Raw genomic sequence first — 11726 nt, 5'->3', positions numbered from 1 at the left:
CTCATGAAGATAATACTGCACTAGACAAGTGCAATTTTTAGCCGGGCTTATTGCTCCAAGAGCAATTTCCGGCTTATGTGATCCTGTTCAAGGCAGGTTGTTAACCCAATAGTCGCCATTTTAAAGTTACGTGCAAAAATATAGTTCTTACTCTCAACCGCTTTTGAGATAATACAAACGCTAAATAAAGCAACAAAAATAAAACGAAGTTTATCTATATAAAATAAACATTAGTAGTAATGACTTTGAAAACTTCATAAGTCAAAGAACATAGTTCATTAGCGTAAGGATTTTTTATAATCAGTGTTACCGAAGTTCTCTACACATACGAGGTAAAGCAGGAGAGGGAACCAGACTGGCCTTTTTACATTCAGGTGCGGTACCAGATTAATTCTGATTCTGACAAAATCGGACCTTGGTATTAGGATTAAAAAAAACTCACTGTCAGTGTCTTATCTTTTATATTGATTTTAAAATAATTTTTTCATCAGAACATAAACGTGATTCATGTAAGAAATCCATTGTACTCTGTAAATAAGCCCGGCTTTCTGTACATTCAGCTGCGGTACCAGATTAATTCTGATTCTGACAAAATCGGACCGTGGTATTAGGATTGAAAAACTCACTGTCAGTGTCTTATCATTTATATTGACAGTTTTAAAATAATTTTTTCATCAGAACATAAACGTGATTCATGTAAGAAATCCATTCTACTCTGTAAATAAGCCCGGCTCTCTGTACTTCTGAGTACTTTGATTAAAATATGAGACTGTAAAAATTAAAGAATGACATCGAAAAAATGTTTTCACCCAATATTAAGTTTTTATACTTATTGAAGTGAATAAGTTACCACAATGTTTTCATCTTTTATGTTTTTTTAGAAAGGAGTCGATGAAACAGAGCATGTGTAAAAGCTGATGATCTAGACGATGAATTCAGTGCACTAAAGAGCCTATAGTTTTAATCTGGCAAAGAACAGGGACAAACTGTCCATTGAAGTGACTGCCACAGGAATGTCTGAAACAGAGGACAGGGCATCGAGTAAGGACAGTGTTGATGACGTAGTCAGGATTCAGGCCCGTCCATTTGCTGGAAGCTATTCTAAGCAGGAGGATAGCGAATGTGATAAGCGAGGGTGTTTTGACTATTTGTCGTCTACCGTCAAAATCACACCAACAACATCATATCATCTAGACTATGATAAAGCTTCTGAAATTGATTCCGATGAAAATTACATTAAATTGCCTCGGAATGGTAAGGGCAGTGAAAGAGAATCAACATTTCAGGGAGTTCAGATGGGGACGTTTTCTCGCCGAACGGTTCCTATTGATGACGATGGCTTTGAAACTGATATCGACAGTGACTCTGATTCCCGAGATCTTCACCAGAGGCTGTACGCCAGGAGTGACCGAAGGCGTCATCAAAACTATTACATACCAATGACCCGCGAATTTTGTGATGATTACGAAAACATAAGTTCTTCACCTTTCTCTTTTGAAAAAGGTCAGAGGGCATATAAAGAAAGATCGGGATCTTCTCTACGGGATGTTGATGAACAGATTAATTTTCCTAAGCATAGCATTTTTTCCCCTTATATTGGCAGCACTAGAAGGAAATATGTAAAAATTGAGAAAAAGAAATATCAGCATGGAGGGTATGGGAGTGATCCCCCGTTTGGCCAGGGTTTGTACGAGCTTAATAAGGTCGGGAGTTCTATCGGGAAGCTCATGTCTAGTACCAAACACAAAGTAGAGGGAATGCCCGAGGGAAGGCCCATCGCACAAAGCCTAGGTCTTGCTGCTGAGGATGAAAAAAAGCAGAAAAAGAAGAATAAAGAGAACAAAATAGGTTCTAAAGGTATGTTCTGTCATGTCCAATAGTCGCTGACTGTGTCAGCTCTTTTAGTTTTAGTTACTAGTATTTTTCTCTGACATCATTGTCTCCAGACAGACTATGCAGTGTCTCTTTCACACTGCTTTGTTATGTAATTTTGCTAATTATTGGAGAAAATTCAATTTTGTCTCCAGATGATTTCTAGTCATAGGTTCTTGATGTTTATAAAGTCAAAAAGTTTGGCCATAGAAATGAATTTTCTTATAACCACTTTTTCATGTTTTTCAGCGGTGATCATATGCTATATTATAATGCATATCACAGTAATAATTCAAGGTAATCTTAACAAAGACACATTGAAGGAATTAAAAGATTTAACAAAGTAACGTAAGAATCTCGAATGTGGGATGAAAGTATAAATTTACACCATTAATACTTGTATCAATTAGCCTTAATTGATGTTCTTCACGTGCTATGGTTCAAAAAGTATTAGCTATTAAATCTACAGTTTATATCTATTTTTCCCGTCTTATCCATAGGTGCAATTGAACTTATGTTGGTTTTTAATTTTCAGCTGTCGGTCTTTGTCGTTCAAAATAATCCTTTTATATATTCTACAGAGAAGATTGTCCCTTTTCATAAGTATTAAGAATAAAATTAAAATGTGTGAAAGTAGAAGGACGTATCCCTCGAACCCGCCCAAAAATTGGATGTTTCAATAACTAGCTTTTAGATGAAATAAGATTTGGAAAATATTTTGGTGTGAAAAATTTTGAGATATTCGAAGGGTTGTGCCTGTAATTGTATTAATTTACGTTTGTGTATAGATGTGCGCTACAGTTACTTTATATGAAACCTATTCGCTTTTAATTTAATTATACTGTAAAATATGTATTATCCTTCATTAATGTATTTAGAAATATGACTCTTTTAGTCAGATCACACTTATATAATTCTAATTTTTACATTGACAAGCTTCAATATAAGCTTGATCAACGTCTCAAGCACAGAGAAACTGCGTATCAAACTAGTCTATGACGTCATCTCAGTCAGTACAGCGAGATCAAGGTGCCTTTGATTCTACTTTCAAATAGAGTTATGACGACAAGATAAGTTATGCATTGATTAGGAGAAATGATTGTAAGTGAGAGTTTATGAAAAGTAAATAAGAATTTATTCGTCGAGATCCATTTGTACAGTTTTACCGTGACGTCATAATCGATTTCCTAAAGCTACGTGTTGCAACCACTATTGAAATAACGACCACTATTGAAATAATTATATCAATAGTGGTTGAGTGTGCATTTCAATAACAAACATAGTTAGTAACCACTATTGAAATACAACCACTATTGAAATAATTATATCAATAGTGGTTGAGAGTGCATTTCAATAAAAAACATAGGTAATTACCACTATTGAAATACAACCACTAATGAAATAATTATTTCAATAGTGGGTGAGAGTGCATTTCAATAACAAACATAGATAGTTACCACTACTGAAATACTACTACTATTGAAATAATTATTTCAATAGTGGGTGAGATTCATTTCAATAACAAACATAGTTTGCAACCACTATTGAAATAATGTTCACTTTTGAAATAAAAATTTCAGTATGGATTAAATTATTGATTTTAATAGTGCATTGCACAATTAATCCAATATATATTGAAATAATTATTTCAAAACTTGCTGAGGCGGTGAAACTTTTCTTTCAATTCTGGTAGTATATATTTCAATAGTGGTTGAAACCTATGGTTATTATATTGAAATGAACTCTCACCCACTATTGAAATAATAATTTAAATAGTGTTGCATTTCAATAGTGGTTATTACCTATGTTTGTTATTGAAATGCACTCTCAACCATTATTGATATAATTATTTCAATAGTGGTCGTATTTCATTTGTGGTTACTAACTATGTTTGTTATTGAAATGCACTCTCAACCACTATTGATATAATAATTTAAATAGTGGTTGCATTTCAATAGTGGTCCCTAACTATGTTTGCTATTGAAATCCACTCTCATCCACTATTGATATAATTATTTCAATAGTGGTTGTATTTCAATAGTGGTTACTAACTATGTTTGCTATTGAAATCCACTCTCAACCACTATTAATATAATTATTTCAATAGTGGTTGTATTTCAATAGTGGTTACTAACTATGTTTGCTACTGAAATGCACTCTCAACCACTATTGATATAATTATTTCAACAGTGGTCGTTATTTCAATAGTGGTTGCAACAGCTACGCATCCGATGATGTACCAATTGAAGCCCTTAACCTATTTGCATTTTTGTATTGCAAAAAGGGTCTAACAAAGTAAATGGATAACCTTTATCTTCATTGAAAGAATCCCACAAATGTACACAGGGGACTCTTTCAAAAGTGGATCTCTGTTTTTGTTTGTGTGTGTAAAAGTCCCATGATTAAGAAAGATAACATTCATACTCATAATACTATTTTTTTTGTCTTAATTAATTAACTTATAAGTTATATTCGAATATGCCTTATAATGATGATTAAGTTATGGAAATGTAGTCAAGTAATTAATAGATAGTTTAGTTTGTAGATGTGAAAGAGCTCTCTGTTGTGATGCATCTGTGTCTTCCTTTGCTTGAGTTTGGTCTTGTTGAAAGAACTAAAGTTTCTGTGGTTTATTATTATCCGGAATGACAGGTTGTGACTAAGGGTGAATATAATATATATCTGAAAGTACTTAAGATATCTGGAATGGAGAGACATAGGGTTACTGAAATTAACTCACTTATCCGAGACCAGGCTCGTATAAGTGGTAATGTCCGGGTGCTTTGTTTTCACCCGAAGGTGAAATGGTAGCCATTGAGCATAGTTAATGTGACCAAGGGCCAAAATATGGAATTGGATATGATAAAGATTCTTTGTAAAGGCCTGAAATCTGATTCTCTGAAAGACCTTACATAAGAGAAGACAACGAATTTCAAAAGAGTCCTTGGCCAAAATTTGAATTGTGAAATCATTTAATATCTTGTTTTGAGCTCCAAGGAAAATAGGTAATTTATTTCAATTTCATCGCAATTATCGAATTTCTTTGCATTTTGGCATGCCTTTTTATCAAGTTATACAAACAGCAGGCAGTAATCTGATATCTTGCCTTTTTTAGCGCAAGATTAGAAATTGTTATGAAAGACCCAGCAGTTCTGCTTGGGTTAATGTTGTCATCCAGCCGCTTCCTTTCAACAAATTACTCAGCAGTTGGAAAGCTGCCATTTCAATATGCAACCCATAAAACATAATAACAACAAATCTATCTTCACCGTAAATTTTCCGTCATTCTTATTGTATCTTTTTGCAAGAACAATTAAAGGTTGGTTACAAGCCACCACAGGCGTTTGTCTTGGATTTAAAAAGGATGGCAGTGCCTCATTTTATCCATGGAATGCTTCATTTTGGATAGCTATTGATTACCTCATGTTTTATGTCAATACAAAATTGAGTGGTTATCTTTTGTTTAACGAGGCCCGATCTACTTGATCTGCGCATACGTTTTCACACAGCGTTGTTTCAGGCACGTCACAATACACTTGACTGCCGTCACAATTGAATACAAAAACGTCACAGTTAAAAAGATGTCATATTGCGCTAAAATGTTTCGCTAATCTTTCTACGTGGTAGCTCTATTGACTGTGCATGTTGAAAGCCCGCTCATTCTGGCATTTCTATTACTTACATGTAACAGTTTAAAAAATCATTATGAACTTTGGAACACAATTTATTTTGAGGTATCAATTTAAAAGTACAGATTCATTAATTTTATCTTTTTTAAATTTCAATTTGTGAGTTTAAAAAACAACACTGCAATCAAAAGTAAATGATTTTATCTTTCTCTTTGAACATGTTGAAGTGACAACATTATTTAAATACATTCTCTCGAATGTTACGAGGGGCGTTCAATAATAATGTCATTGGGGCTCGGAAAGAAACAAAAACACTTTTATATGACTAAGTCTTAATGATTTAACTAAAATATTCTCTTTAACAATTAAAACGCATATCCGTAACATTTTCATTCAATTTCTAATTGTTTTTCGAACACATTTTTGAGTGTGACCCTTCGTATACTGGAATATGGCAGATCCTATGATTTGCTGTACTTGTTTTTTTTCTTTCTGATAGATGTTTTTCTAAGTTTAGGAAATGAAACAAAGCAAAGGTTGAAACATCTGGCAAATTTTATTGGTGTGACAAAACATTAACTTTCTGTTTATCCCCAAAACTCCTTTACTCTTCATGGCCTGAGGATTTGGACGCCGTCATGAAGACATTTAATGTAGTGAATTCCTCTTTCTGTTTCCTTCCTCTCTTAAACCTTTCATTTTTTGCAAAAAAGTGTTTTGTAGACTCCTCCAGAAATTGAACTTCCTCCCGGAATATGAATTTGAACAACAAGACAGTTAATATTTAAGAAAATTGCAAATTAAAACTGTTTTATGCTCTTGCAATTCTTTGCTCTTCTTAGGCCTTTACAGTTTTGTCAAGTGCATCTTACTGTAAATTCGTTTTGAGGGCTTAAAGCAAAGTGGATTCAAGTTTCATTATCTGTTAGAATTTCAAACAAACGTGGATAAGTACATTTTTTGATTTTTTAAAATAATTGTTTGGATATTCCTACACACTGTCGGTTTCACTCATTTTTAAAAATATAGGATGACCTTTGAGTATTAAACTTTTTTACTTTAAAATGTTTCTTTAAAACAGTATGAACTATCCCCAAAATGATTTTGATCAATTTTGCTATGTGTCTGGGCACTGTCTTAAAGTTAATAAAACATAATCAGTGATAATTTGTTGAAATTTCGCAAATTTACATCGGTTGTTGTAAGTTATTGTTGCCAAGGACGGTTACCATTTTTGATGCCCATAAAATAATTTTTGTTTATTGAAATCTACGTGTTCATCTGTCTATAAAACAGGCATTGGTTGCTGTAAATTTCACATATTTCAATTAATACATTTTTGGGATATTAACAAGTTTTACAGCTACTTTAGTGAAGCGTTTAAATTTACAATAGTTTACGGATTCTTGACCATTCATTTTTAATGCAGTGTCTCGAATAGCCCTTGTTTTCCAGCTTCCCACGATGAAATAATACGATGAAAAGTGGTCAAACAAACTGTTATCAATTCATTAAAGATTTGATAATGAGAGAAAGACAAGCTTTATGTCATATGACTACTATGTTGTATGTCATCGAGCTAATGACATTATTTATTGAACGTCCCTCGTAATGAATAGTCGCACTAAACAAAGGATATACATTCGTAAAAATAGTCTATTTAAAACATGTAAATAATACAGTGAAACTTGTCTTATCCGACACCTGAATAATCCGACAAACTGTGAATTCTGACGTCATTCCCATTTAAGTATTTTCCTTGTTTTTAACACTGCAATCTGACACCCTGTCTATTCCGACACAAAATTTGTCTCCCAGTGCATGTCGGATTAGTCATGTTTCACTGCATACTGTTTATAATAAAACGCATTTGTCATTGTTAATAAATTCCTAAATCTGCCTCTCACAGTTCATGAAATACGTCATTTTTTCCAAAATAACGTCATGATTGACAAGTTCATAGAGATCAGTGATTTGTTTATAACCAGCTGTATGGGATTTAACTAGCAACTTTTTTAATGCATTGATAAGTTTTTTGTTGTTTATTATGTTAATACAGTTTAAAGTTGCAATTTTTTTCATTTTCTGGTATTATGAGGAATACATAAAAGTCATATATTTGTGTGACGTCACAGTAAAATTTACCCGTATATATTAGGCACCGCCTCCTTTTTTCAGCCTTAACAATGCTGCGTATAAGACTTGATTACTGTCCTTGACATCAAACCATCAAGGATTTTGACATAGATACAAATGCTTTTCCAGTTTTTATAACAGAAATATGTACATTTTATATACACATCTATGGCTGGAACTGCTAGCTACTGTCCCTAACTATTGCTAACTCTATCGTTAACTCTTGACTTTTGCTTACACTGATTTTTTAAACATTTTACATATACATATATGATTGCTTTTGAGTTTATCTAAATAATTAATATGATTTACTCAAAATGTCATGTCAATGAAAGAGTAGATGACATGGACAGGTAGAGTGATAATTATTGTCACACCTGTCGTACCTCAAAAATAAATAAATAGGCAACTTAATTGAATTCAGAGATTAAATAATTACACTTCAAGGGATTATTAATGATAAGATAGTCAATTATAAATTAAGTAAAGATGACATTTTGTATGACTCCTGAATTACCTTTTGGTTAGTGACTTAACAAAGAAGCAGTGATCATCAGGTATTGCAGATTGAATAGATGTAGGATGGGACAACAATCTGCGATCAGATTAACATTGTGTGATTTAAAGGCAAATCTAGGAAATAAATTTTATTGAGTTTAATCATTCCATTGCAGATATTGAAGAAAAGACCTCACTTCAGAAAAACTCGTCTTTCGACAAAACACTTGAACAGCTCAGAAAAAATGGAGAAGCTGGAATTAGAATCCAAAGACTAATCGATTCTATAAATATTGAACAAACTTACCCTCAGCAATATCACAAAGATCAGACGAAAACTACTGAATATGAGAACATCATTCAGAGAGTTGATTATCTGGACTGTTCTGGTCTGGATTTTAGTAATGCCGAAAAGCAGATGAAAGATTTTGAACCATTTTCTGAATTCCATGTTGAGGATTTTTTTAGCTGGATGATGGGCTGTGATGAAGTCTTACAAAAAACGCAATCTGCAAAATGTCGAGCCATTTTATCCACTTTATTTGCTGCATATACCAAAGCAGCAATAATTGAGTTCAAACCCAAAATCATTTCTTTGATTACTGATCGCTGCATGGATTACGCTATTGAAAACAAAAACCACATATTAGTTTTAGAGCTAGTGAAGTCATACATGTTTAATGTTGATTTCAATTTGCAAAAACGTTTTGAAGGGAAGAAGATAAATTCTGTTGTAAAGGACACTCTCTTGCAAGCAGCAAAATACGTGATTTTAAGAAAATGCCCAAGGCTTCAACAAAATTCAATCAGTCTATCTTTTTGTTATGAATGCAAGCTGGAAAGTAGGCTTGTGATGATGATGTCATACAAAGGAATTATAGAAATGAAAGACGGAATCCCCGAGAAAGCCATGGGGGTTAATCTGGTGCTGTATAACTATACACAACCATCTGATGAAGCATATACTGTCTTTAATTCTACTGAGGCTTCTTCCGCGATAAAATTGCCTGTTATTGCAGAAAGAGAAGCAAGAAAACTTTTTATCAGGCATTCCAACCTAACTCTGATATCAGCATCTCCATTTAAATCAACAGGATATTCAAAAGGAAAGCATAAGGTTGTCCGAAAACCCTGCATAAGTCTATTGTGTCTACATAAAGGATATATTCCGTTTGGAGAAAAAGAGTTTCCAAAACAAATCAATGGGTTTGATGTAGATGTGCAGGAGGGATATTGTTCTTTTGGAAGTGGAAGATCGATAGACTTTGGAGGACATATTCGTCGTGCAAGAGGAATAAACACACCAGGAAATGGAAGCATTGGGGGTTTCGTTGATTTGTCAAATGACGCAGTTGGTTTAATAACATGTGCCCATGTTGTATTTTCATCAGATGAATTGAAAATATCGAATGCTTATATAGATAAATATGTGCTTGACAATGATACTGATTTAGAAGTAGAGGTATTTGATAAAAGTCAACATAAATTTCAAGTGTGTGGTAGTATTGTGGATAAATGTTTTCCATATTTATCCAATGAAAATTCAGTTGACGCCGCCTTGATTCAACTTGACCCAACTGTAAACGAATTCGAATTTCCAGTAACTGATCAACTTTATTCAGCAGGTAAGTTGTTTGAATGTCTTATATTATATCTTGGCACTAGATTTAAAGCTTGATCACAAAATTTTTGATGGCAATTATTGATTGTTTTTTAATTATCTATTTGCTTATTGACAATCTGTTTGAACCGATTCCTTCTCATTTTTCAATGTCACGATTTTAGTTTGTTTTGCAAATTCTACTATTTTAAACTTACACGATATTAATTAAATATTTAGATGATGCCTAGAAATATATGTATCTGTCCCCATTGCAGTTGTTGTAAAATCTTGATCATATTTAAATAAGTATCATTCCAAAGAATAAAGAGAACAGTTTCACATATCTTTAAAAATTATGGAATTTTTTTTTCAATATTATGATATCGGAAATGAGGCCTTGAAAACACTAAAATTGTCATCTCTTTCTCATAAGAAAGAAGTTTTAAAGTGTTACGGATATTCGTTCAAAGCCATTCAGTAGCTGAATGTTATTTTGATGAAGCAAAAAAGCAATCAAATCGAAAAAAAAAGTTATTAAACCATTTGGTGCAATGTATATTCAAATTTGAGAACACAGCAAAAAGTGAAATGATATCCCATCAAACTGTAATTGTGTTAGCATTTTCAATGTTTTAACATTATAAAGTCAAATAAAGAGAGTATAAAAATAATTTTGCTTCAGAAATATAAACGTTAAATGTCCTCTGTCTTTTGCCAAATTATTTTCTAAAGAATCAAAAAGAATTCGGTTTATAATTTAAAAAAAATATTTTTTTCAATTCCAGGTTTTGACCCGAATAAACCACCAAGATTTACTGGAGAAGTTGTAAATGTACCAGACCCTGATCCTATTTACAAACTAAGCAGCAGAATTCCAGGTAAATCGGACAGTGTCGTAAAATATGGGAGTAAAACAAAATTCACTATTGGAAATCTCTACATCAATGGAGTCCATATCCGCTTCGTGGACGATACTGGAAACTTGCCAGACAATACCATTGCTGTTATGTGCAACCAAATTGAAATTCAAAGCCTTCCACATGGAACATTTTTTGAACCCGGTGATTCTGGAGCCTTTGTCTTCTGTATCAATCCTGAAAAGACGCTGAGCTGTCTTGGGATGGCTATTGGTTCTACCACCAAAGGGTCCTGTTTTGTTACTCCAATGACCAGGATTTTAGATTCTTTTCGTCTCCCTCATATATTAAAGCCAGGTCCTTTATTGTCCTCTGAGAACATAGCTAGAGCGTCGGAAAATCCTTTAAGTGCTCAAATATCACAACAGAATAATGCTTCGTCTGAACTTTCTTTAGAAGCAATACTGTTGCAAATGCAATTGTCAATAACAGATATACAAAATCGACAAACAAACTTTCAATCTTCATTAAATAGTGTGCAAAAAGATGTTGGAAAATTGAGAAAGGAAGTTCAAGCAGAAGTTGGAAATTTAAGAAGGCAAGTTGGGTATTTAAAATCTCAAGTTAAAGAAATGAAAAGGGGATTACAGACTAGGACATCTGGTGCATCGCTTGACATCAATCAGAATTAAAAACTTTTTGAGCATCTTGTATTGAACCCTGTACATAATGTATAGAAACAAGAGCCTTGAAATAATCATCTGATAAATTGTGGAGCCTTAAACCTTTATTTGAAGCATCTTATCGTGTGTATGAAGATCAAGCCTTGAAAATCCATAATGTATAAGGTCATTATGGCAATAATTTTGTTATTACACTTTAAGAACCAAAGATGCATGAGGTGACAAAGTTTAATGATTATCTTAAATACAAGGGCTATTCGTGAAATAGTGAGCCTTTTTCAATAAAAAAAAATAACATGATTCTTTTTTATTTTATTTATACCTCTTCAAAATAATCACTTTTTACTTTATGCCCTCCATTTATCTTATGCTAGACAAATGCCTGTATTGTAAAGAATGCGTAAAAACCAGTTCCCATTTGGTCCTGCAGCTTTGTTAATTTTTACTT

At 33.0% G+C, this 11726-nt stretch overlaps 1 protein-coding gene across 1 annotated transcript; it reads left to right on the top strand.

Annotated features, from left to right (window-relative positions):
- Positions 1–886: 886 nt before the first annotated feature.
- On the top strand, positions 887–11523 carry LOC134277689 (uncharacterized). The gene is made up of 3 exons (XM_062760015.1): positions 887–1857; positions 8312–9760; positions 10524–11523. The coding sequence occupies exons 1-3, from the start codon at positions 1014–1016 to the stop codon at positions 11285–11287; spliced, it is 3057 nt and encodes a 1018-aa protein (XP_062615999.1). The 5' UTR covers positions 887–1013; the 3' UTR covers positions 11288–11523.
- Positions 11524–11726: the final 203 nt, after the last annotated feature.

The sequence above is a fragment of the Saccostrea cucullata genome, unplaced genomic scaffold (assembly GCF_032062105.1).
Source record: "Saccostrea cucullata isolate Sc308-1 unplaced genomic scaffold, CSIRO_AGI_Scuc_v1 ctg6919, whole genome shotgun sequence".
Taxonomy (NCBI): domain Eukaryota; kingdom Metazoa; phylum Mollusca; class Bivalvia; order Ostreida; family Ostreidae; genus Saccostrea; species Saccostrea cuccullata.
Note: the sequence above shows the minus strand (reverse complement) of the source record. Positions and strands in the feature narration are given on the sequence as shown.

Excerpts from the sequence above, each read along its gene's own strand:
- LOC134277689 (XM_062760015.1), top strand. The coding sequence starts at position 1,014 with ATGTCTGAAACAGAGGACAGGGCATCGAGTAAGGACAGTGTTGATGAC. Across the intron at positions 1,858-8,311 it reads GAACAAAATAGGTTCTAAAG|ATATTGAAGAAAAGACCTCA; the intron begins GTATGTTCTGTC and ends ATTCCATTGCAG. Across the intron at positions 9,761-10,523 it reads TGATCAACTTTATTCAGCAG|GTTTTGACCCGAATAAACCA; the intron begins GTAAGTTGTTTG and ends TTTCAATTCCAG.